The following is a 26352-nucleotide window of genomic DNA, read 5'->3' on the forward strand; positions in this document are numbered from 1 at the left end:
TGAGTGTGTTCGCGACAGGAAGGCGACAGAAACGCAGTACGGTTTTACTACAGGTACATGCAGGGAAGTCAACACAAAAGGAAAAATGTTAGAAGAAGAAACTACAGTATGCTTTTTTAGTTAGGTATATGTACTTATCTGATACACAGCATTTTTATTTTAATTTTAAAAGAATACGTCGGAGTACATCAGGTCGACAGTGAAACGATACTTGAGAAGCCTAGCTGGCGCTTCGTTTTAACTTAAAGAAACCAAAGTCTTTAGGTTTCTTATCCTCTCTCCTAACTTACCTATGACCATACGCAATTTAGCCCATAGCCAAGCTGAACTCGCGACAAGAAGGAGAATGATCTGTTGGGCATGGCCCAACGCCATAAAACCAACGCGTCCGGAACTGGCTGTCATGGGACTCACGAAACGTGTTGATTATAACAATGAATAGCACGCTACGAGAAAATATAAATTGAGCATAAGCCTTCGTCGGTTACCTTTCGTGTACATGAATCACTCGCGTGAAAGAAGGCATTCCATCAGAGCATACATTCTTGTTGTGAAGGATCTCGTCTACAGGCATGACTCAGCACTTCGCAAATCATAATGATCTGTTTGCTGCTCATCCTTATCGTAATATTTCGATTTCCACATACAAACATCAAGTGTGTCAGCATGAATTTCACCAATTCGTTGCAGAATCCAGCTGATCTGGTAACTTATCTGTACATGGACGCACCGGTCACGCCAGACGCACCACTCGCTTCTCAATTCCCTGCATCGAAGTCCATTCCTAAGCTTCCATTGCATCGCGAGTAGTTGTGGGAGGCTGGCCAGGTTTCGCGTTAATTCGGTCGCCTTCGACCGGTGGTGGCCATGTCGACGAACGGAGAGGTGAGAAAGGATTCCATGGCAGACGGTATACCTAAACTGATTTTGTATTTCTGTGGCGACTAGAGCAATGCCAACATGGCGACGAATAATCAGGGAACCACGTCAACTACCAACGCACAGACAACGACTGCCACGACAACGGATGGGAACGCCCAGACCACTACAGACGGCAACACTCAGGCCTCCAATTCGCCCGAGGCGACGTCCGCAGCTTCATACAACAATCAAAATGCGAACGGAGACTCGACAGCTAATAACGACAACGGGGGCCAGTCGAATGGCAATGGTAGTCAGGGTGGTGGGGGTCTCCGAAGTACGTTATTTATATTAGTGTGATGCCCGTATCATTTGAGACTCACGCTGTTGTTACCAGTCCCTGTGATCGTGGGTATCGTCGTCGGTTCTGTCGCTGTGGTGCTTATGATTGCAGCCTTCATCATTTGGTACAAAAGGACCAAACGGTCGTATTCGAGGAGTCCTCGCTACGATACAACAAATAACACAGGCACATCCAGTAGCAGAAAGGAATACGGAGACCGCGTGTACAGTCACGCTGTCCCCGTTGCCGTTCCGATTTCAGGGGACGAGTACTATGATGAAATCACCAGTATCGAGATCCTCGGACGACGCAGTGAGATGGAGAGCGAAAGGATGTCTGGTTCATGGAACGATCCAGAGATCCTAGAAGCGCGGATTCCAATGGGGAAGCTGCGTGTACAGCAGCTCATTAACCGAGGAGGATTCGGCGAGGTGTTCCTCGGTACATACAGAGGTCGTGCAGTGGCTGTCAAACGCTTGCTGCCGGACAGGAGTAAAAACCTGAGAGAAGTCGAGGCTTTTATAGTGGAGATCAAGATAATGCTGTCCATGGATCATCCGCGGATAGTTGGCTGTCTTGGTGTAGCATGGGAGAGTTGGACAGACATCTCAGCCGTCACAGAATATATGGAAGGAGGTGATCTTCGAACGGTACTGGAGCGGTTCGAACAGGAGGAGCACCGAGCTCACGGATTCGACGACGACAAGCTGAAAATCGCTCTCCACATTGCTGAAGGGCTCACGTATCTGCATGGAATGGATCTGACGGTGTTGCATCGTGACCTTAAGTCCAAGAATATTCTGTTAAACAAGAATTTAGACGCCAAACTGACGGACTTCGGCGTGTCTCGAGAGAGCGCAGACATCACGATGACTGCTGGTGTCGGCACGTCGCTGTGGATGGCGCCCGAGGTCATGATCGGCGACAGATATAACGAAAAGGCAGACATGTTCTCGTTCGGAGTTGTGCTGGGAGAACTAGACTGTCAGCAGTTGCCGTACTCGCACGCAACGGAGCCCGGTACTGGACGAAAGTTGCCAGGTACAGCCATTCTACAGATGGTGGCGGCTGGTCAACTACGTCTGGAAATCTCCCAGACGACTGCTACTGGAATCTACGACTTGGTGATGGCGTGTACGTCGCTGACGCCTTCGGACCGCCCGACAGCGGCTGAGGCGTTCGAGCGATTGCAGTCCATTGCCCGGGAAACACTTACGCTCTCATCGCGAGGCGTACGTGGAGGAGAGGAATTTGCTCTGTAGATCCGGTGCAATTTCGTCACGACGCAGAGGCAACCAAGTCAGCGCATCCGGCTTTGCGTCTCGCCTCAAGTGTACGCTTGGTGCATGGGGCGTTCTCGAAGCTCTTGTGATGGGGGTTGAGTGGTTGCAGAGAGATGGAAGAGCAACTTGCGGTCTACATGTAAAAGTTGCGGGGATGGCGCGAAAAATTAGCAAGGGGAAAACTTGTTTGAAGATGTGTGTACACTTTTTTCGAAGCGTGTGTCTAAATTTTGGTAAGATCAATTTGTACTTCTGTATTGAGCTCTATTTTTCCGTTCACAGCTCATGTACTATATCCGGATATATGTATACGTTCCGGTGGCCACAATACGATCGCAGACTATTTTTTTTCGGCTACAGATGGGGGAACAAGCTTCGTTTCCATGAAGTTGCTCGAGTTGACGATTTTTTGTCAAAGCCCGGCCAAGTGTCCGCTTTTTTCGTTCTAAAATCTGCCTCGATGTGCTTTTTTGTCGCTTTTGCATGTCGAGGTTGGAAAATGCAGGTGTTCTGCACATGCCATATTGTTTCTTGGATAGACTAAAGTGAACTGCAGCGTGCAAAAGTGAGGGCTACTTGCATAAGACAACAGGAAAGGTGGCTTCTCGCTCGCTGTCCGTGCATCGAGTTGGTCGGTTCGGTGGGGCACTCACGCCTCTAGGTCTTTGAGGCTTCCAGTCTCGCTTCTTCCTCCGAACCACAACAATGAAGGAATACTCGCTCGATTCGTTGAAAAATGACACGGTGCGTCCTTCATGTTAGTTTTAACTTCCAAGTATATTCATGAATAAATTGTCTGACGATAAAAAAAAAACAGGACGATGTAGTGAGCCCGGTGAAGGACGGATTCTTCGGCAGCGACGAGCAGGAAACTGAGGCGCATGAGACGCCGAAGATTCCTCCTCATGATGAAGTACCGAATCGAGCCGTCTTACCTGATAATTCATTGACGAAATCGGGTACTAAAGCGGAATCAGACAGCGGATATAACTCGAACGGAGCTGATCAATCGGGCAATCCCGACCAGTTCAACTTCCCAACGACCACGCCTCCTCTTCCGACCCCGTGGACTCCTACTCCGGATTTGACACCAACGCCGACAGCTACTCGCAATGCCTCAGCGTACGAATCGGTCACGAAAATTGCAACGCCTGACAGCTCTTCCTCCATGTCAGGAGGGACCATCGCCGGCTTGGTGGTTGGCATTGCGTGTGCCATGTTCGTCATTGCAGGGTTTGTGACGATGAAGAGACGAGCGGCCAACCAGCGGCTCTCGCTTAGCAAAATGCCGTCAAATTTCGGAGACTCGCAAGCCGTACCACTTGCCAAGTCCAAGCTCGCTCCTCCGGGCGCGTTCGGTAAGCTCAACAGCCGTCGCAACCACCGCGAGGAGCCGGACATGTCGAGCGCGTCGGGTATCTTCACACTCTCTCAGGACGATCCGTTCACAAGACGGCACATGCGTAAAGGTGGCATTTGGGACGACCCCGTGATCGTCGCCGCTCGCATTCCTCTGGAGAAAATTCGAATTCAGGAGCTCATCGCCCGCGGTGGCTTCGGCCAAGTGTTCTTGGCGTCGTACAACGGCCAGACTGTGGCTGTAAAGACGCTGCTGCCAGAGACGGCGCAGGATATGACCGAGATCACCGCTCTGTTTGCGGAGACCAAGGTCATGGCCAAGCTTGAACACCCGTGCATTGTCAACTTCATCGGAATTGCGTGGGAATCGCTCAGTTCCATTAGCTGTGTGACGGAATACTTGGTTGGTGGGGACCTTCGTGCTCTACTGAACCATTTCTTGGACAACCACACGCGTCCGCGAGGCTTTGACCACGATAAGGTCAAGATCGCGATGGATATCGCACACGGTCTGACGTACCTCCATTCGATGGAACCGAACATTCTCCACCGTGACCTCAAGTCTCGCAACGTGTTGCTTACGTCACAGTTGAACGCTAAGCTTACGGACTTTGGCGTCTCCCGGGAACGCACAGACGACCTCATGACGAACGCAGTCGGAACGTCGCTCTGGATGGCGCCCGAGGTTATGATGGGTGGACATTACGACGGCAAGGCCGATGTGTATTCATTCGGCGTGTTGTTGAGTGAGCTTGACACGCACTTTATGCCTTACGCTAATGTGAGGAATCCTAGTGGACGCAAGCCGACGGAGGCTGCGATCCTACAGATGGTGGCCGTCGGGAACCTGCAGGTCGAGTTCTCACGCGATTGCCCCGTGGAGCTGTTGACGCTGGCTCACGCCTGTATCTCCGTGGAACCTGACGACCGACCTACTGCTGCAGAAGCAATGCACAGATTGCAGATTGCACTCAAGTCTTTCGAGGTGGAAGAGGTGACGCTGTAGTTATCTCAAAACATACCAACAACCCATTTAGATAGACGTTAACGAAATGAAGTTTTATCGTAGTGCGCGCAACCGACACAGCAAATATTGCTTTTGACACTTCATACTTGAAACACCATTTGCGTATACTATGCTATGTATTGCCCATGCTAGTGCTTAGCACATGCATTTGTTGTTCATTACTTCGTGGTTTCAGCCTCGCTTCTGGATGGCATTCGCATCCTCTAAAACCATCGGGAACGACCACTTGCCCTCCTCCCCATCAAGTCTTAGCTTTAAGACGTTAGGAAAATACTTTTGATTCAACGAAAGATTTCCCGAGCAGCCCGTACAGATGAGATTTTCATCGATCACGTCCTAGAAGCGCAACCACGGTGCTGGATCTGATCCTTCTGACGATCATGAGCAACAAGCTGCCGTACCATCAAGGCTGCTGTGATGACGCGGTGCAGGTTTCCCATCCTCAAGGCATTGTTGTGCTTGAGACTGTAGTCTCTCACGCTCTGCACCGTCACATTGCTCGTCCTTTGATCCTGTTATGAAGTGCACACGCGATGGCAAATTGTAGAATGAGATTTAGTTATTGACTCTAGCTAGCTGCAGCCGTACTCTGTTGGTGTATCCTGCCTACAAACTAATTATTGACAAATTCAGTCCTGCATTTTAATTGGCTCTTTGACAAATGACGCGGTTTGCTGTTTTTCGACATTGTCAATTGACGTATGAAGTGTTTGACGAATCATGTATTGTGTACACAAATACGTCACAGATCCGCATAAGCTAACACACGTTATCAACAAGGGCAACGCGTCTGTAAAATTGAAGTGAAGCTAACCAAACAGCCTAGATGTTGGTGCTCGTCAAGCGGATGATTGACATCTTATTACTCGATTGAGCCTCGCAGCTGAAGGTATCGCCATTCTTGTCCACAAGGATAGTATCACTGACAACCATGGTGGATTTGGTCCTAGAGTAGGAAAAAATGACATAGCTGTGAAGGAGACGTCGCGCTTTTAACGACGCAGTGCACGAATCTGGTGTCAGTTTCGAAGTGAAGCGCGAAGATGTTGGGTTGGCTACTTTCCGAGCTTTTGGTTCGAGGAACATTCAAGACTAGAAAATTGAAAGAAAAAAAAATTTGCAATTTCGCCTTGCATACAAGAACCGGTGTCAACTAGGATTAATGCTGGTACAGTACCACTGAAGTCAATGTCTTTATCTGAGTCTCACCAATGCTTGAGCTCTTTCATAGACAATCCAGTCGAAACTTATTGAAATTTTGTTGGCAATAATGTCCTTTTAGCAGGTGCTCGTAGGTCATGTGATAGTGAGCAGTTCACCACCGCTTGTAGCATCCACGTGATCGAATCCATAACGAAATAGTCGTGCCGAACAGCATTGAGGTTGTCATCGGGCCAACTATCAAGTGGTAAGGTGCGCATGTATAGACAATACGTCACGCGAAGTACTGCGAGCAGCACGAGAACGCGTGAGATCGCAATGTAAACCACGCGCGCGATGGCGATTTCGACGAATGGCAGCGAGACAGGCCCACAAGTGCCACGAAGCAGTAATAGAAAGACCAAGAGAAACGAGAAACACGCATCGAGCTGCACACCTAGTGCAAAGCCGTAGTTCATACTCCACGTAGAAAGCTGATACATCATGTTGAGTATGTTAACGAGCAAGAGGGCGCTGCGAACAACCTCCACCATGATGCCGCCCAACGAATCCGCACACAACACGATGAATTATAGAATGGCGACCAGAAACTCATCCCATTGATGTAACTCTTAGCCTAAGAGTAACACTACGGGATGAGTTTCTGGTCGCCATTCTGTAAAATAAGAGCCGTAGCGCTACCCAAGCATTCAACGATCACCGTTCTAAAACTGGAACGATTTTTATTTATTTATTTATTTTCATCTTCCGTGTGTGTGGAATGGACTGTCTAATTCAAGGGTTTTTTCGTGAAAAATTGCGACTTTTAACGAAAGCAGTAAGCCAATGAAATGCGCGATTTAAAGCTGTTGACTTTTTTTAAAAGCTAGTAATTTATTGTCAGATCCATGTAGCGCAGTTATTTAAAAAGAAATGCGAGTTGTTAAAGAAAAAGAAAGAACAATAATAAATATTCTCTGGATTTATATCCAGTTGTTTGAAGGCGAGTCGTTTATAGCCCAAACTACTGTAGAAGATAGTAGTTTATCGAACTTCTCAGTCAAAAAAAAATCCCTTGTTTTCACAGAAAGTCAAGTTCATCACAGTTAGATAATACATAAGAACACATGACCTTCACCCCCATTCTCTACAGCTTCGCGTTAACTGCTCATGCCGCTTCACTAACATTAAAAAATTAAAAAAAAAAAAAAACATTCCTGCGTGTTCTAACATTAGTTCGGAATGTTGCCGAGCGAAATCTATTTTGAACAATCGGCATCTTTGTCGCCTCAATTGAAAAATATTCGCAGGCACAAAAACCTAGATTGGTGGTGTGTGCACGACATCGAAAGGGATCCTTTAAGTGATAATGTAGCGTTGACGGCATCTTTTTTTCTCACCATTTTGTGTTGCAAGAAATACTGTATTAAGTACAGCACTCAGGTGCAACTAACCTTAGTCTAAATTACTTCTACATATCAATCCACAGTCAGCTGATCCGCATTCTTCGCTACCACCATTACCGATGCATTGTCGAAACAGTCGCTTTGGCATTGTTTGCCATTGAGGTGTGTTGTTTTAACAGTGCTACTACCAACCAAGCCGATCCCTGCATCGAAAATTGTTGCCAGCAGCAAGAGCGTTCCAGCGACAGTGTGGCTCGACATCTCCGGGAGAACGATGTGCGAACGAAGACGGATCCAGCTAAGATCTCAGGTGAAACAAGCGATGTGAGTGAGGGTGGTAAAGTGAGAGGAATCGCGTCGAGATTCAAAGCTCTCTTCAAATCGAAGCCATCTATTAATACCTTCAACGATAAGCACGCTTAAAACAACAAAAACATCGACAAAGCGCTCAGCGAAAAGAACCTGGGAAAAGAGCTCAGCAGCAAGAACATGAAGAAGGCGCTCAGCGGCAAAAGCAAAAAAAAAAACTCGAACTGATAAGGCAATCGAGGAAGCACTCGGCAGTAGCAACATTATGTGCTCAACTCTAACACGAGTCGCAGCGTTTTGAAAGAGGCATCCGAACATGGTAGCTTCATCCCGGGGCATTCTTAGCACTCTTTGCGGCCGTAATTGTTTATTCTTATAAGAGCACGGGCGGTAAGGAATGAACGAGAATGATGATGTGAAACTATTGTTGTAATTCCAGTTTTTTTTTTTTTTAACGATACCGTCGACAACGCATGAATTTGCATACCATTGCTGATAGCGTTGAAGCTGGGCAGAGGTTTAATCCGTTCTACTGCAACAATCCTCCTCAATCAGGGGTCGCTGAGAGACTGAAATCGCGTTGAGCAACCAAAAGCAAGCATTGGACATCTCGGAGTTGTACGTGTGATCGTATTAATACTCGTAGTACCTAGGAGTATAAATAAAAGATAACCAGATAGCCATCATGCCAATACCGTAATGACTCAGTGACGGGGTTATTGGTTTTCAACGAGCCGTAGAATGTTAGATTGCGACAAGCTCTACAGCGCAGGCAACACGTTATCTCTTGCAAGTATCTGTCCGTCGTGATGCTGAGAAACCTGGCGAGGGTACACGCAACTGCTCAAATACAAAGCCCGAGCAGACTAAGATATGGGCTCGATGCATTGAGCTCTTGCTACCATAAGTTTGGTAACGCAACGTGAGAGTAGTCTTCGTGGCCATCCGATGCCATAGCATTAACACTCATTCGTCCGCGAATCACTCATCGAATCCACTCCTTGGTCGTAGAGTTTACGTAAGGGTGGCTCGCCACATCTAGAGCAATCCTCTCTCAGCATTCCGAGGCCATTGAACACCGGACACAAGTAAACGACGCATATTGAACGCCCAACGCAAGCGTTGATAGTCTACCCCTCCATACAACTCTCTTCGTTGCTGTTATGCTGGTCACATCAACCGCAGAACTTTCGATTGCATGTTCGAACCACCATTGCTCATTCAGCAGCTCCCGCAGGCCCACCCTCCTCGATCTTATTGTCGAACTTTTCATTGAACATCCACGTGGTATATCGCTTTCATCATCGCAATGCTGTTCACCAGCCAGCCCACTGAACTCCTCGTTACCGTGCTTGCTGTGATTGCTGCTTTTGCCCCACCGATCGCCGCCGAATCCTTCGCTAGTACCATCATCTACACGGGTAAAGATTGCTCAGGAACTCCGTTGGTTGTTTCAGTCATTGGTTCCGTCGACTGCGAGGCTGTAGAGTGCGTACTGTTCATCGCTGACAGCGTAACTTACTCGTCCGAAACAACGTGCGAGACTACAGATCGGCAAACGTACGTGGCCGACACGTTCGCTGGTTCCAGTTATGTCATGATCGAGACATATTCCAAGTTATGCACGTTCTTCTTGGGGGCTATGGCGTTTCTTGCAACAGGGGAGTGTCAGGTTTATGATGATCACGGCGACAACTACTTCATCGCCAAGGTGAATAAAGATGGCTCGGCAAGCCAAGGCATCTACAACGACAGCTCGTGTACTGGATCTCCATTCCTCGGGTATGAACCAGACAGCGAGACGGTCTCGAGTCACTCGTGCTACAACAACTACAGCGTCATTTACACAAGCAGTTCTAGTACTGCTACTAGTTCTAGCGTTTCAGTCAGTACTCGTTCTCAGACAGCGTCCAGTAGCAGGGGAAACTCAGGTATAAATGTCGGTTCTAACGGCATTAGTCCATCTAACAGCTCTATAATCGACGAAGCAGGATCCGAGACTACAGTGTCAACCACGCCGGTCGAGAGCTCTGGAGGAGTCAGCACGGGTGCTATCGTCGGGATCCTTGTAGCGTACGTCATTCTTTGCGTAGCTGCGTGCATCTTGTGTATGGATCGAATGGAAAATTTCATTCGCAGCCTCGGATTAAGAAGATAACAAAGACAAGTTCCTCGTATGAGTACATCTACATCAGGTTTATTCAGGGGTGTATATAACATGCCAGCCCTGACAGGAAATGGCAGTAGCAGCGCAGGCTCCGAATAAAGAACGACGTCGGCATCACCCACTGCCGAGACTATACGAACGTGTTCGTGTGTTATCGATATGCTGCGTCGAAGCCTTCATAACGCGGAAGTGGATACAAAATTCTCACACTGAGAGTTCCTCTTCTTATAGGTTCATTTCGCGTTGGCTGCTTTCTTGGCCTCTTGTGCCAGAATCGTCTGGAGCTTTCGGAACGCCTCGGCTGCTGACGGTCGCTCCGTCGGGTCGATCGCGGTACACGCTGTACCAAGCTGCACCACGCCCTTCAGCGCGCCGGGAGAAAACTCTACGCGTAGTTTACCCATAGCCACCAGCTGAAGGATGGCCGTCTCGGGCATTTTACGTCCAGTCGGGTTCTTATCCTTCGCGTGGGCGTACGGGTTCTGCTGCGAGTCCAACTCGGACAGTACCACGCCGAACGAGAACATGTCCGCCTTGTCGTCGTATCGCTCGCCCATCATAACCTCGGGCGCGATCCACAGCGACGTGCCGACGCCTGCAGTCATCGTACGGTCTACCCGTTCGCGAGATGCGCCAAAGTCCGCCAGTTTGGCGTCCTGATTCTCACTGAGTAAAATATTCCTAGACTTCAAGTCTCGGTGGATCACCGAAGGAGACAGAGAGTGCAAGTAGGCGAGTGCGTGCACGACGTGCGTGGCGATCTTCACCTTAGTGAAGTCAAAGCCCACGGGGCTGTCGTTGTCTGCACGGTCGCTCAGCCACGCGCGCAGGTCGCCTCCTGCCATGAACTCGGTGACTACACACAGGTCCATCAAATTGTTCCAGGACACGCCAATAAACTCCACGACGCGTGGGTGATCCATGACCGTCATCATCTTCACTTCAGTGAGAAATTCCGTCACGTGACGCGTGCTCTTCCGCGTCTCCGGGAAGAGCATCTTCACGGCCACGGCTCTTCCTTCATACGTGCCCTTGTATACTTCTCCGTAGCCTCCACGGCCAATCAGGTCCTCGACGAACACGTTGTCGCGTGGGATACGCGAAGACAAGATGGCGTCGTCTTCACACACGCTGTCCGCCGTGACCGGGCCGCGTAGTCTTTGAGCATGAATAGGCTGTGGTTTCGGGTCAGGTCGTGTACTCCGTACTGGGTCACTAGGCGTACGATGGCTACGCAATTCAATGCTACGCATCCGGTCGCTGCGTACCGGGTCACTAGGCATTCGATCCCGGTCACTACGGTCGCTGCGTGGTTCGTCCCCGCGTTGTCGCTCCTTTCGCTGCCGTTCCTTGCGTTGACGTTCATTCTTGAGCCGGTCACTACGTACAGGGTCACTATGAATCGAATTATTGTTCAGATCCTCACGCTGCATCCGGTTGCCGCGCACGGGAGTCGTGCGTAGCTCGTCGGTATGTAAACGACCACTCCGACCGATGGAATCGCCACGAAATCTGTCGCTACGTAACCTGTTTCCACTGCGCAGCTCGTCACTCCGTCGTTTCCGTTCGTCCTTACGATAAAGAGGAGTACCGCGCAATTCATCACTGCGCAGAGGGTCACATTTCAGCTCGTTGCTACGTAGTACTTGTCCAGATCCCCCTGTGTGGGAGCTGAGCGTGCTCCTCTGGTCACTCCTGGGTGACATCTCGGGTGCATATCGCTCTTCGTTCTCGTGCTTGTCACTAACAGCCAGCGCGACGTCGGGCGTCCGTGCTCGGGTATTAGCGTCGGCGCCACGCTTCTGCTCCTTTCGCTTAGAGCGACGCATCTTCCAGTAGATCAGTAGGGCAGGAAGGATAACGATAGCCAGACACGCCACGACGATGCCAAACAACGATCCAGCAGTCATGTTGGAGTCATGGGACGTCGTAGTTTCCGTCGTATTGGAGCCGCTGCTGCTGGCGCTTCCTGTGAGGATACCTGTATGGTCCGACGTGTAAAACTTGTTGAAACCCTGGTAACACGAATGTTCTTGAATAATTGACGCTTTGAGGTCGAACGTCTGCGCCTCGGTGGCACACGCCGAGTCGTTGTAGATGGTCATATAGGCTGATCCGTCGTTAAATAGCGTCGCGATTTCACTGCGTGTGCCTACGTACGAAGCGAGCTGACAGGTGCCCGCTGCCAAGAAGACATTGGAGCGTGCGTATGACTTGCACCCTTCTTCCTGGAACCCGTCAATCATCAGATACTTGGCTCCACTGAAAAGATATGACGTGTATTCGAAGCGGTCGGTGGCACATCGTTCCGCGAAGTAGTAGGACGAATTATTGATTTCAATGGCGCTGCACGTGTCACTCTTGGAACAGGTCGTATTGATCATCTCCAGAGTGACAACCAAGGGGATCGACTTGCAGTTGGCGTCCGAGTAGATTTCGAGTGTCTGGTAGTCCGCGAGCACCGACACCCCACCGCTCGTTGCGAGGACGAGCGCCCCGAGCCATGGCGCACGCAGCATGGGTGACTACTGTACCTGTGAACAACAAGTGCGAGTTTTCGTGCCTTCCACTGATAGCGGAGACCGAGCGGCTGACCCGGTCGATTTGGTCTGACTATACTGCACCCTCCGATCGATCATGGTCCTCCCTTCTCTCACGCGAGCTGAACTTTCAAAAGCTCCTTCTGGTGGCCTTTCCACCTGGACGGTCCGGGTTCCAGTGCTCCAGCTGGGCTTGGACGTGCCGCAAGGAATTGCTCCTACAGCTTGAAATCGCCTGACACTGACACTTTCAAAAGCATTCGTAATACCCATTTCTAGAATCTGGTGGGGAAGAGTTTTCCTAAAGGCCCAGTTTACAGAAATTGGGTATAGGTTTTGATAATACTGCACGACTATGACAGTCAGGTGAAAGTGCACCATCACAAAACTTGTGCGGAACAGATCGAGCTGTTGCGGTGGGGCACAGAGATGTCTGGAAGCGCGTGCATGCATGGAGCTCGAGGATTCAAACTTCACGCTCCATGGCAACAAATTTGATCTCGTCATGCTAACAACAAAGCGGTGCCAACTTTTTGGAGCTTGACCTACTCCACCTACCAGCTGCAACATCTTCCTACTTTGGCGCAGTGATAGCTGCAACGACTTGCCTGTCGTCGCTTTGTTGGTCTCCAGATGATCCGGTTGCCTTACGGCTCGGAATTCGAGACTGGTTTTGGACCGCAATCGATATCGGTTTACACTGCTTCTTCCACCACCCTAAGGTCCAGCCAGGCCTAGACAATTCGGTGGCAAACTTCGGTGGGGCTGTCGTGCCCAAGACTGGGATGCAACGTTGGATCGGCGGCGAGGAGCGCCAATTCTGCGTTGACAGAAGCTGCACGAGGGCAAGACTGGGTCGATCCGTATCGCTGAAGGCCAGAAAGTGTATTATTTGTTGTGTCGGTACTCACGCACTAAGCCCGTGATAACGCTGGGAACGAAACAAGGCGCGACACCGCGACTATTGTACCAGTATACACATCAAGGGAAGGTTCTCGTTTGTTGTGCGGTTAGCGCGGCGATTTAATTGTTTCCTTATCGGCGGAAAGCTTCCCAAATTTTGGAAGATATCCTAGTGGATCGAGATTTAGATTGCACGCACGCCTTTGATCAGAAGGGGCTTTCGATTCGTCCATCGAGACGCCCAAACTTTGGATCAAAGTGCTGTAAAATGGAGACGAGCGCCTCGCTAGGATTAAGCGATGGGATCGTCATCCTGGAGCTGTCGCCACGGCGGTGTTTCGATACTTTAATAAAAAAAATGCAACGTTGGAGCTTGAATTTCTTGAGGAAAGCCATTTTGCATTCTGAATCAAGTGGAAATGCGCCACCGTCGTTTCTTCTCGAACGCTAGTGGAGCTTCTCCACACGGACGCCGTAAGCTTGCACGACTGCAACCACGATCACCTGGACGGGAAAGCCTATTACATGTATTTTAGTGCGGGTCCCACCTCGATTTGTAGGGTTGACCAAAATTCACCTGTCGAAATCCGTCGCAGTTGGAGTCAAAGACACCGAGTGCTTGGTAGTAGTTGAAGATACAAACGATCAGTTCATTCTGTGAATCAACTCGAATATGCAGTATTAATAGACTACCACGGTGGTGGGAGCACACCGAGATAGACTTAAGTGTGTTTCGTGCCACGTTAATGCAGATGCAGACGAAAAATAAGGACCCATGTAAAGGACCACATTACATGTATGAGCACTAAGTACCATGTTGCAAGGGAGATCTGCAATAGTGAATCTACTATTACAGTACATCGACGATGTAACATCGTCATCCACTGGCAGTGGACCACGGCTCGCTGCCCCTTCATGTATTATGCGAGGGGATTAAAGAGTTCAACGGTGTTCCACCGCTGAACGCGTCATTGAAGTTGATAATGGAATTGAATCCTAGTTTTACCCAAATCCATGAAATACACGCTATGAATGTTATTTAACTCAACTCCCATTTCCAGCACTGAGTACAGTAACTTGCAGCAACTAAGGCGGCGAAACTTATTTTAAGTTAGCCTTTATCTGACGTTAAATTTCCGTATACTGGTACGAGGAAAAGTCTGAGCAAACGTTGCCTGGTTAAAATAAAAGCCGATTCCTTTTGCGACTACAAGGTGTCTGGGAACAGAACCATCCAAAACCTGTTTCCATTTCAGGCTATCGAAATAGGCAAGACAAAATAAGTCTACGAACTCAGGGGAGCAACGGATACATCTGTGGTTAGCAAGCTCGAAATGTAATATATTCGTGTTTAACACAACAATCTAAGGAGCTACAAAGCAACGAGTTTTGCTTTTGTCAAGGAAACACCACCTGCCAACGGTTGCTGGTGGTGATGTATTTACTTTTCGAGCCCTGTTTGGGCTAGTCAAGTCACTATTTCATTGGGATGATAAAGTCGAGTAGGACAGCACTGTGTATCATGAATCCTGCTACTACTGTATTAATGATTGCCTATTGGTCTGTTGTAGCATCAAATATTATTCTTAAAAAAAATCAAAGATACTTGATTCAGCCGGTTATGCAATAAATGTCCCTTCACTGTTTGTACTGTAGCAAACTCATGTACTTTCATGATGACCAATCTCGATATATTTGCTATCTTGGCAAATTGTGTTAATATTCAGGACTTGATCGCTAAAACCAAATTTTTATAATAATAATGATATAAACAAATTGCTTTTGAAAAGGTAGCTTTATTAACAAGCAGTTCGCGACACAACTACAGGTCCCCAGAGAGATCGAGCCTGTTTTAACTTCTTCACCAGCTGCTGGTTGGACTAGCAAATGTCATATATACATACTTTCTGACTTAAACGAAGGCTTGGATGCTTGTTAGTCTTATCAATACATTAATGCAGGAGGTGCGAGCCCAAAAGTGCACCTGCATCGCTTGTTTTAGCAAGGAATTATCGATTTGGCGGGAGTTAGATAATAAATGTAACGTGGATAGTACCCTAAAACAAGCTGCCTGATTCTTGATATTCGAACTTAGTACATGCAACGAGTTAAGGTCACTGCTAAAAATACAAGTAAATAAACCTTGCAAAAATTGACCAGCACTCACAGTTTGTCGAACAATCTGTGCACGTTCTTTCTGGTGGGCTGACATACAAATACCAAGTAATCCCACTAGCGTACACTCCTCAATACAGGCCCCAATCTCACTCGCACTCAAGATCATTGGCGGACTGGGAACACTCGACCCGAGGTGATGACGTCGTTCCTGTCGGCCCTGCGCGCCGAATTCCCTGCTCCATCATCGACACTTAGTGTTGCCAGCCAAAATGCAACGATTTCCGAGTCCTCACGCCTCCCACCGCGCTCTACCGGCAAAGTTATAACCAATCAAAGTCGCACATTCCGAGATCCCTTCCTGTCCTCGGACAAATTGTGGGAAATTTCAACCCCCACGCATCGCCGCGACCTGCTAAAGGTACTACAAGTAGAACATGATGCTCTCCGTGCAGCCAATGAACGCGAGGCCGCTGCAGGCGCTGTAGGCGCCGTGTTGACCTCCAAGAAGAACAAAACCAAAGATCAGAAACCCAAAGCCAAGAAGGACGCGGCGGAGCTTCTACTAACGGCCTGTGCTCAGCACACAGCGGCCAATAGTGACAGCTGCTTCCTGACTACATTGGAGCTGGCCGAATCCGTCCTGCAGACTGTGCAGGACAGTCCTGATGCAGACACAGTGCAGGCCCAACTCTTCGGTCTTGTGGGCGTTGAGGGCATGGACCTTATAGCATTTGCAGTGCAGAACCAGAAGGAATTAAGCAATTCCAATGTAACCAAACAGAAGTTGCAGGACACGCAGAAGATGCTGGAGATGGCCGAAAAGTACGAGAGTGGAGGTGCACGACCAACGGGGTTCAGTATCCAGACGGAGTCTGAGCAGCAATTCCTACGCCAACAGAGAAAAGCTCAACGTAGAGCTAATAGACAGAACGAAGAAGAGGAGGATGTGAATTGGTTGGAAGCTGCAGGGTACGATCCCGAAGTTCTGAGATTGCAGAGAGAGTTCGCAGAGGAGGAGAGGAGACTCCAGTCTTCGTCCCTTGTACAGCGTGAGTTTGGAGCTTTGCAGGGAGGATACGACTCCACTGCTGCAGCAGGCCAGTTGGCGTCAGCGGGGGCGCTAACGTTGCCCTCAAACACCAAGAGAACGCACTACAAAGGCTACGAGCACGTGTTCATCCCTGCCCATGCAAGAAAAGCTCTGGGAAAAGAAGAAAAACTCGTGTCAATCTCCAGCCTCGAAGACTTTGCGCAGACAGCGTTTCACGGGATCACGAAGCTCAATCGTCTGCAGTCCAAGCTCTTTAACGCGGCGTACAATTCCAACCAGAACCTGCTGGTCTGTGCCCCCACTGGAGCTGGTAAAACGAACGTGGCGATGCTAACAATTCTCCAGGAAGTCAAGACGCAGTTAAACCGTCAGTCCAGTCAAGGTGTGGCCAACATGAAGATCATCTACGTGGCTCCTATGAAGGCTCTGGCACAAGAAGTGGTGACCAAATTTGGACAAAGACTGCAGGCTTTAAAGTTAAAAGTTCGTGAACTTACGGGCGATATGCAGCTCACTAAAAAGGAGATCGAAGAGACCCACGTGATCGTCACAACTCCGGAGAAATGGGACGTCATCACGCGCAAGTCCAGTACGCAGCAGTCGCTACTGAGTCAAGTGAAGCTGCTGATTATCGATGAGGTCCACTTACTAGCAGACGAACGAGGTCCCGTTATTGAGACTATTGTGGCTCGTACACTACGTCGAGTGGAGAGCACACAGAGCATGATCCGGATCGTCGGTCTATCCGCTACTCTTCCCAACTACGTCGACGTGGCGTCGTTCTTACGTGTGTACGTTCCGAGTGGAGACTCTCGTATGCAGAACGCAGCTACGAACGGTGGGAAAGGTGGCCTGTTCTTCTTTGACTCGACCTACCGACCTGTTCCTTTGGATCAAACGTTCATTGGTGTGAGTACCAACGCAAACTTGAAAGAGGCGCTGGGATTGAGTGCAGCAGCGCTCTCTACAGTCACAGCGAGTGAGGAAGATCTTGCCAAGGAGAAGAAAGCAGCAGGCGCGACTATGAGTCGACAACGGCAGATCCAGTTGATGATGAACAAGCTCACGTTGGCGCATTGTTTAAAACAAGTTCAGCATAACGAACAAGTGATGGTGTTTGTTCACTCGCGGAAAGAAACAGCAGCCACGATGCACAGTATCGTCGAGCTGGCACGTGGGAACGAGGAAGAGCCTGGTACGTTGGAGGCTTTTCTACCGCCTCCTGAGCTCCAGATGCCTATAAATTTACAAGAACGGGTGCAAAAGAGTCGCAATAAAGAGCTCAAAGAGCTTCTGGGATACGGAATGGGTATCCACCATGCCGGTATGCTGCGTAGCGACCGAAACCTGACCGAGCAGCTCTTTGAACTTGGCTACATTCGTGTGCTGTGCTGTACTGCGACGTTAGCCTGGGGTGTGAATCTACCAGCACATTCAGTCCTTATTAAGGGTACGCAAGTGTACAACGCTGATAAAGGAGGCATGACGCAGCTGAGTATGCTGGATGTGATGCAGATCTTCGGTCGTGCCGGCCGTCCACAGTACGATACCAGTGGTGACGCTGTACTGGTGACGACTCAAGACCAACTTCCTCATTATCTCCGCTTACTTACTACTGGTATACCGATGGAATCTGCTCTAATCAAGGCTCTTCCTGACCATCTAAACGCTGAGATTGTGTCTGGAACTGTGAGCAATCTGGACGAGGCCTGTACGTGGCTTAGCTACACGTACTTGTACGTACGCATGAGGAAGAATCCTCTCGCTTACGGTATGAAGCTGGACGATGTGAACGAAGACCCGATGCTGATCACAAGACGCAGGCAGCTACTCACGGACGCAGCGGAGAAGCTCGCAACCTGCCGGATGATCAAAATTTTACGCGAAAAAGTGCATTTGAATTCGGACCGAGAAGGTAAAATCGCGTTCGCTGTGACGTCCATGGGGCGGGTGGCGAGTCATTTCTACATCCAACACACGTCCATCGAGACGTTTAACGATCTTCTGGACAGTAAAGCAGGGCAGAAGGAGGACAACGAGGACGATCTGGACTGGGAGAAGGTGCTGTTAGTGCTGTGTAGCAGCAACGAGTTCGAGCAGTTGAAGTCTCGCGAAGAAGAGATGCCGGAGCTGGAGAAACTGAAGCGCAGATTCTGCCGCTTTGACGTGTTGGGAGGCGGCATGGACACGTACACTGGCAAGACGAACATTCTGCTGCAGGGTCTGATTGGCCGCGCTCGAGTGTCGTCTTTTACGCTCATTTCCGACACGAATTACGTCGCGCAGAATGGCTCTCGAGTATGTCGTGCGTTGTTTGAGATTTGTTTGAAGAAGAACAGCGCTCGAAAGGCTGAGAAATTCCTCCAATTGGCCAAATGTATCGATCAGAAGATGTGGTTCGACCAGAACGCGATGCTACAGCTGCCCAATGTGCCGCTAGACATCGTCGGAGAAGTGGATCGGCGTCATAACATGACTCTGTACGACGCAGTGGCTGACCCTGGCGCCTTTAACCTCAATTCTAAGGTCAAGAAATGGGTGCAAAGCGTCCCGTTCATCGACATTGACAACGTCCAGACTCAACCGTTTGGAGGCAATATGATCAAGCTTACATTCGAGCTTTATCCGCTGTTCCCAGAGTGGAAAGAAGGGGTTTTCCAGGGTAAAACGCTGGCCTCATGGCTCTGGGTGGAAGACGCGATCACTGGATACATCTACCATTCCGAGTACTCTGTGCTGCATCAAAGTCGCTTCTTGGGATGGAAAGCAGGCACTCAAAGCCTCGAGGTGGAGTGCTACTTGCCAGTATTTATCTCTCTGACGCAGACAGAAGCCAACTACGTGATTCGAATCCTGTCAGATCGCTTTGTGGGCATCGAATCTTACTACGAAGTGAGCTACAAACCGAGTGTGAGCGCAGTGGTTGAGAAGAAGGAGGAGATGTACACGAAGCTGCTGCGTCTACATCCTCAGCCTCTCCAGTCTCTGGACGATCCAGTGTACCAGGCGCTGTATGTGGGCAAGTTCCAGTACTTTAACCCGATCCAGACGCAAACTTTCCACCAGCTGTACCATCAGAATGGGAATATACTGCTCTGTGCTCCCACTGGTAGTGGGAAAACGGTGTGTGCCGAGTTGGCTATGCTTCGAGTGTGGAAGCAGCTGAGCGAGAAGAGTGAAGGTGCTTCAAGACGCACTTCTCAGTCGTTGATCGTGTACATTGCACCGATGAAGGCTCTGGCTCGTGAGAAGGTGGCGGAGTGGAAAAATCGCTTCGAGAACAACGCACAGCTGCGTAAAAAGGTGGTGGAAGTGACGGGTGATACGCTGGTTAACGTGGATTTTATCCTGAACAAGGCGGATATTGTGGTTACGACACCGGAGAAATGGGATCTCCTGACAAGAAGCAGCTCAATTGGCCGTGCGTTGATGTCTAAGATGGCTCTTGTCGTGGTAGACGAGGTCCATTTGGTAGGTGAGGCGCCTCGTGGAGCTGTACTGGAAGTTCTGATCAGTCGATTGAGACGATTCCAGCGCTCTGGGCCTCCGATTCGAGTCATCGGCCTCTCGACAGCACTGGCAAACGCTGGGGACGTGGGTCGATGGCTGGGGGGAATCACTTCAAGTAACGCTAACAACCCGGAAGCTGGTCAGGTGTATAACTTCCGTGCATCTGTGCGTCCTGTGCCTATGGATGTCCACATTCAAGGCTTCCCGGAGCGTCATTACGTGGCTCGTATGGCGGCTATGAACAAGCCTACGTTCATGGCCATTAAGACGCATTCTCCAGACAAACCGGTGCTTATCTTTGTGTCGTCCAAAGCTCAGACGAAGCTGACGGCGCTGGATTTGATCCAGTTTTGCGTCGCTGACGAAGGTGGCAAGCGCTTCTTGAAGATGGACGAAGCAGTCATGGACTCGATCTGTCAGTCGAACCAGATTGTGGACGAGACGCTGAAGCACACACTGTCGTTTGGTATCGGATTGCATCACGCTGGACTGGCACGGAGAGACCGGGGCCTGGTGGAAAAACTGTACAAGGATCGACTTATTCAAGTGGTGATCTCGACGTCCACTTTGGCGTGGGGCGTGAACCTTCCAGCGCATCTTGTGGTGGTAAAGGGCACCGAGTACTTCCAGAACGGACGATACCGCTCGTATCCTTTGAGTGATCTACTGCAGATGATTGGACGTGCTGGACGGCCGTTGTTGGATGACAAGGGCGTGGCCTGTGTGTTGGTAGAGGAGAGCAAGAAGAACATGACGCAGCGCTTCCTGTACGAACCTCTGGCGGTCGAGTCGTGCCTTGGAGACAACGCGGTGTTGGCCAATCATTTGAACGCTGAGATTGCAGCAGGACTGATCCATTCAACCAAGGACGTTATGGATTATCTGAGCTGGAGCTTGTTGTTCCAACGCGTACTTAAGAACCCAAGTTTCTACGGAGTTGGCACTGAATTGGAGTCGCACGTTAAGCCTGGCAAGCAGAAGAAGCAGTCGAACAAGTCTACGAAGCAGGACGAGCTGGAGACGTTCTTCCAGCACTTGATCTCGACTACAATGGAACAGCTGGAGGTTTCTCAATGTGTTACAGCGTCACAGACTGACGGCGCGTCATCGTTCGAGCCAACGTTTGCTGGGAAACTGGCTGCGTCACTGTACGTGGACATTCGAACAGTGTCCAACATGCTCACAGCGTTCAAGACTGTTACTGAGAAGAAGACATTGGATACCACGTTGCTGCTGCTTTGTGTGATTTGTGAGTCGAGTATGGAGCTTCGCGACATCCCGTTGCGGCATAATGAGGTCATGAGTAACCTCATTGCGGATCTCTGCGCTAAGGTCAAGTACTCACCACTCAAGCATTTATTTGCCAGCGCTCCAAAGCGTCAGAAGGCGCTACTGGAGACTCACGGGAGTGAAGTGAAGGCTCTGCTAGTGCTCCAAATGCACTTGATGGGTATGCGCTTGCCGTCGAGCGACTTTGTCAACGATCTTCGGACTCTACTCGACCATTTGCCACGTCTTCTGAGTGCTGCGATCGACCTCTGCGCCCACCTGAAGCTTACGGATCTCGTGTTTGCTGGCATCCGTTTATCACAGGCTGTAGTCCAGGGGAGATGGCCAAATGACAAGGAAGTGTTGAGCCAATTGCCCCACGCTTCGCAAGCAGTTGTGAAGCTTCTAAAGGAACAGTTCGGTATTTCAGACATTGCTGAGTTACAGGCAGCTCTAGCGGTGAAGAGCAAGAAGACGCAGATCATTGAACGTCTTCAGAGTCTACAGAGCCAACGCGGTGGCTTGACGAAGCACAAGATCAACGAGTTTATTCGTGTGGCGGAAGGAGTTCCACGTCTTCGTGTGGATATCCAGAAGCAGAACCAACAGGTTGATGTGGAGCTGACGGGCTTGAACGACCAAGGAGCGAAGAATCTGGCCTTCACGTCGAGGCTGCAGAAACCCAAACCATACGGCTTCTACGTGATTTTGACTACCAAGGAAGGAGAACTGGTGCATGTGAAGCACGTGGCGTGGAAGCACAAGGTCAAAGTCTCGCTCTCTATGCCAAAGACCAGCGTGGACTACGAGTTGTACGTTTTGTCAGATGCGATTGCCGGGATCGACAGCTCACACGTCGTTACAGCCTAAAGAATGCTAACGCATGTGTGTTCTTATTCCTGTTCTCTGGATTTTATATCCATAGTCCTGCCCAGGATAGTAACGACGTTGTAATCCTTCAATTATTAATACCTAGTCTCAACACGATATAGATACATTCCCGTTTTTATTTATTGGCGTTTACACTAACCTTTTGGGTATTTATATTATCCGTGAAGGCTGATCCATCCGGAGAAGATTACAATTAAGTACCTGCTAGAATTATTCGCAACTTTCGTGTAACACTCGTAGTTTATCCGATATTTGGTGTACCCATCGGTGTTGCCATCCATCGCCAAAGTTCAGCCGGTGAGGTCGCAAAACATCCCTGTAAATGGGGAATGTCTTACATTTATCGACGGCCGTACCTCGTGTTCTCATGACCAATCCAATGACTAGACGTTGATGCGTGGAGCACATGTACAGGGTGTTTACTGGTGCATAGAAAACTTTTGAACAGGTTAAAAATACTTCTCTATTTGAAACAAACTTTTGCAACCTGCTGAAACAACGGAGGTACACATTCGTTTTGAGCTCTGGCAGTACTCGTAATCTACAATAAAACAGTAAGCAGATGCTGCGGCTGTAAGGCAGGCGCAGGATATGCACCGACGCTTGAGCGTACATCATGGGCATTCAGAACAAAAAAAATAATATTTCCATACAAGCCAGGCGTAGCTCCACAAACGGGGCTATTTACGCAGGTTTTGGCCGAGATGAAGTGTAGCCCGCCTCTCTTCGCTCAGCGAATGTTGATTCTGGTTGGACTGAATGATTATTTTTTTACAGTCGTCAGAGAATACTTTAATTTTATATTTCTTGTTTTACTAAGAATAATAACCCCAATACCCAAACCTCCAATGAGTGTTTTAGGTATTTTTTTAATCCAATTAAGGGCAAAACTGTCACGGTGGGGTTATTTTAGATTCTAGTGACTGTCCTTCATCTGTATTTTGTAACCTGCTTTTTGTAACCTTCTGAACGAAAGACTTCCAAACAAACGCAAATACTCTGAGAAACGAATTGTAGCAATTGAAGAAAGATTTAACAATATCGAGGAAACATGTGCGGAATCGCTTAAGTTTGGTCGGCAACCCACCAAAATATGCAATAAGCAAAAATGTATTTGTTCACCGTCGTGGACCCTTACGATGTCTTAAGCTGTCTTGGAAAGCTACACCTATCATGACGACGAATATTTTGCCAACCTCATGTGCGTTGTCGCCTGTGGCGAATAAATAACAAAGTCGCGCTGCGCACAAAGAAGCTCTGAAATTTCGAGCATTGCATGTTAACAAAAACTATAAGATTGTGCAAAAAGTGCAGGTGAATGGCACTTGAGTGATATTAGTCCCTTGCAGCGATATGATACAGCATGACCACGGTAAATTACACCACGGAGGATCTAAAACTTGCTCCGTTTGTGGGCAAGAAGTCAGGTTACTCTGTCACCTTTTTGCTTTGGTTATCTCCTTTTCCTATCAACTGCGCGACGCTTTTGCGCGTTGTTTTTGGCTTCAACTGCGTAGGTCCTTTTCGATCTGTTTCTAGATCTAAACTGTTCGGACAGTCCTGGGAGGCTGTGGTGAGCTCAACCTCCAATGCGTGGCTTTGGAGCCTCGCATCAGCTCAAACGTTGACCACAACCTCTTTGTGCTTGAGCTATGGGCAAATGCCTCAGCAACTGTCTGGGTAGGACCAATAGCGCAACATTGTACTCGAGATCTCCTTCTTGCGAAGTCCGCTCTTACAAGTGGTGCAGGTTTCTGAGAGTGCAGTCGCTTCGCTTCCCAGCTTCAAAAATTAAGAGCTGAGAAGCATAGTATACGAACGAGAACGAACTACTACGACCCTTCAAGTCTCTACTTACTGCAGAAGTTCGTCGAACTGGCAAGATAATTGGAGTTCCAACATTGGCAAGAACGCAGGTCGGGTACCTGGTCCTTAGGCTTCTCACTGCATCTATAATGAATGTATTGGCACAACTAGCAGAGCGAGTAGCATGTGGGTGTATCACAAATAGAGATCTGGATATGTAAGTGGTTCCTGGATCACCATTATGGATTACTTAAGTACCCTGTGGGATAAGCGACATCGTGGTATTTAGCCCGCAAAGAACACAATCAATAAATAACCATATAAAAATTACTTGCAGTTGCATGTTGCACGAAGATGGGACTGTCGCCGACAGGGTTAACATTCACGTGTGTGATTCAAAACCAATGCAGGTATAAATGATTAGAGGTATTGCTAATCGCACACTATTTACAGTAATGTATGTTATTTCCATACAATCCGACCATTTAGTTTACAGAGAGAGGTATTTTTCAAATGCCTGTAAGGGTATCAACTTTACGAATTCATTCACTGAATAATTGCAAGTCAAATAATATAAAGAGGGTACGATTATAGGATCATACATGAGCTATGCGAGGAAAATCGGATCCCCGGTAGACTCTGAAATATATTTCTTATAGCATTGCTATTTTGTTACTTATCTTCGAGAATTCATTATCACGTCTACTTACTAATTCTCTTCTAACACGGGCTGACTCGTTTAGCCGGACGAAAATGATAAAATAAATCCGTGGAATAAATTTCCTGTTTACATGTAGTTCGAGAATTGAAGCACTCCACTACAGAATTGAGCAAATGCTACGTTAATAAAAAAAGATTCTATAGTTGACTTTGACCTTAGGAGCTTTCTACATTTGCAGATGCACTGCTCCTCAACTCTTGTATATTAAACTCTAAAAGGAGCCATCATATTATAAGCAACTATTTTTTTTTTTTTAATATCGGAGCGCTTTGTCAAGGCTAACTTATTTTGCACTGATAATAAATTCGATTTTTTTTAGCAGCTTTGTGTTAACGGCCTTCCTTTCCAGAGCATTTAGTTTGTGGTTGAACATGAACTATCTACATGTGCTCCAGGCACGAATCAAATTCATCAACCTTAAAAAGTGGTGGTGCATGGATACCAAAGTACTTGCCTTTTGTTAGGCAGTAGTTTCTACTACGCCGTGTTTTATTTAGCCTCAAGCTATAACTCCCTTTCGTCTGTCATAGTAATGGATATATTTCAACCAAAACTTGGTGTTGGCATTGCTGTAATTGTTGCCGTCATCGAGCCGCAACAACTTGCGAACATCTTCTATGCTTTTGTTGGCGTTGAACCAAGCGGCGAAGATTTCATCATCGGTTTTTTTTTGTTTTTCCTGGTAATGTAACCCACATGTTATAGATTTGAGTATCATCCAGTTTCAGTTCTCGCCAAAGCTTGTAGATGTCTTCCATGCTCATCCCACGTCCAGCCCAGAGGTCATACAGATCCCTCGGTTTTAAGTTTTGCTCCAGCAAGAGTTTGGATGCTTCTAAGTCCGACTTCTTCAGTCGAATCCAGCGGTTGTAAATATCCTCCGCAGGGTTCCCGCGTTGCACCCACGCTTTTGTGACCCTGTCGTCCGACACGCCGTGTCTAACCACGTCCTTGTATTGTATCCGTAGTTGCAGGTCGCTCATCTTGGATTTTCCCTTCTCGATCCATTCGCTTAGCTTGGACAAACCGGGGATACCCCTTTCTTCAACGTCGGCAGCATCATTCTCCGTCGCAAAGCTGTCAGTCCTTAACAGCCGGTAGTCAGGCATGCCACGAGCCTCAGCAGCGGCACGGGAACGATGCGAGGCTCGAAGGCGACCACTTTGTTGGACAGTAGCTTCGAGTGCATAGTCATTAGATGGAGACACAGCATCGCACACAGTGATTACAACACACAATGCAAACAGCAGCTCGTATAGCAAACGCATCGGTTAAATGCTGTGGTCTTGGGCCTGGCGTGGAAAATTAGGAAGTGAGGTGGGCTCTCGGGTCGGTTGTTGATATAGAGCTTGCGTAAGCATGAGTCGTTTAGCGACTCGGGTTTCAGTCATCAAGCTTTTCGTTAACTATCTTGGGATTGGTTTTCAGGTACCATACCTTAGGACCTACACGATGGCAAACCGTATTTTTCACTCAGTTCTGGGGCACATAGCTTGTTGTATTGACACTGCCTCCTGCCCGGGTGTGGCGAGGAGGGTTAAATTAATCGTAAGACTGGTAGACTTGGCTAGTTTGGTGCAAATTGCAGAATGAACTATCGAGTTCGCACGTCCTCGGCTTCGAGCGCGCTGTACTGGCAGCCAACCAT

General features: G+C 48.6%; 8 protein-coding genes across 10 annotated transcripts; 4 read left to right on the forward strand and 4 right to left on the reverse strand.

Moving 5' to 3' along the window:
* The first annotated feature begins 666 nt into the window (after positions 1 to 666).
* Positions 667 to 2754, forward strand: PPTG_06257 (TKL protein kinase). 3 transcript variants are annotated; one of them, XM_008900157.1, is made up of 3 exons: positions 667 to 885; positions 949 to 1198; positions 1259 to 2754. In XM_008900157.1, exons 1-3 carry the CDS (start codon positions 868 to 870, stop codon positions 2464 to 2466), a joined length of 1476 nt encoding a protein of 491 aa, XP_008898405.1. In that variant the 5' UTR covers positions 667 to 867; the 3' UTR covers positions 2467 to 2754. The 3 variants fall into 3 exon arrangements, with proteins under 3 accessions (XP_008898405.1, XP_008898404.1, XP_008898403.1); XM_008900156.1 differs by having other exon boundaries at positions 667 to 1198; XM_008900155.1 differs by having other exon boundaries at positions 949 to 2754.
* A 438-nt stretch (positions 2755 to 3192) lies between these two features.
* On the forward strand, positions 3193 to 4977 carry PPTG_06258 (TKL protein kinase; the record flags this gene model as incomplete). Its single annotated transcript, XM_008900158.1, has 2 exons — positions 3193 to 3231; positions 3305 to 4977. The coding sequence occupies 2 exons, from the start codon at positions 3193 to 3195 to the stop codon at positions 4850 to 4852; spliced, it is 1587 nt and encodes a 528-aa protein (XP_008898406.1). The 3' UTR covers positions 4853 to 4977.
* On the reverse strand, positions 4890 to 5406 carry PPTG_21856 (hypothetical protein). Its single transcript, XM_008900558.1, has one exon. It carries the CDS (start codon positions 5311 to 5313, stop codon positions 5203 to 5205), a length of 111 nt encoding a protein of 36 aa, XP_008898806.1. The 5' UTR covers positions 5314 to 5406; the 3' UTR covers positions 4890 to 5202.
* A 714-nt stretch (positions 5407 to 6120) lies between these two features.
* Positions 6121 to 6567, reverse strand: PPTG_21857 (hypothetical protein; the record flags this gene model as incomplete). Its single annotated transcript, XM_008900559.1, has 1 exon — positions 6121 to 6567. The coding sequence occupies one exon, from the start codon at positions 6565 to 6567 to the stop codon at positions 6121 to 6123; it is 447 nt and encodes a 148-aa protein (XP_008898807.1).
* A 2470-nt stretch (positions 6568 to 9037) lies between these two features.
* On the forward strand, positions 9038 to 9886 carry PPTG_06259 (hypothetical protein; the record flags this gene model as incomplete). Its single annotated transcript, XM_008900159.1, has 1 exon — positions 9038 to 9886. One exon carries the CDS (start codon positions 9038 to 9040, stop codon positions 9884 to 9886), a length of 849 nt encoding a protein of 282 aa, XP_008898407.1.
* Positions 9797 to 12574, reverse strand: PPTG_06260 (TKL protein kinase). The gene has a single exon (XM_008900160.1). The coding sequence runs from the start codon at positions 12412 to 12414 to the stop codon at positions 10129 to 10131; it is 2286 nt and encodes a 761-aa protein (XP_008898408.1). The 5' UTR covers positions 12415 to 12574; the 3' UTR covers positions 9797 to 10128.
* Positions 12575 to 15579: 3005 nt separating this feature from the next.
* Positions 15580 to 22291, forward strand: PPTG_06261 (hypothetical protein). The gene has a single exon (XM_008900161.1). It carries the CDS (start codon positions 15653 to 15655, stop codon positions 22154 to 22156), a length of 6504 nt encoding a protein of 2167 aa, XP_008898409.1. The 5' UTR covers positions 15580 to 15652; the 3' UTR covers positions 22157 to 22291.
* A 3069-nt stretch (positions 22292 to 25360) lies between these two features.
* PPTG_06262 (hypothetical protein) lies at positions 25361 to 25972 on the reverse strand (the record flags this gene model as incomplete). The annotated part of the gene is made up of 1 exon (XM_008900162.1): positions 25361 to 25972. The coding sequence occupies one exon, from the start codon at positions 25970 to 25972 to the stop codon at positions 25361 to 25363; it is 612 nt and encodes a 203-aa protein (XP_008898410.1).
* Positions 25973 to 26352: the final 380 nt, after the last annotated feature.

Source organism: Phytophthora parasitica, assembly GCF_000247585.1.
Source record: "Phytophthora parasitica INRA-310 unplaced genomic scaffold supercont2.9, whole genome shotgun sequence".
Lineage (NCBI taxonomy): Eukaryota > Oomycota > Peronosporomycetes > Peronosporales > Peronosporaceae > Phytophthora > Phytophthora nicotianae.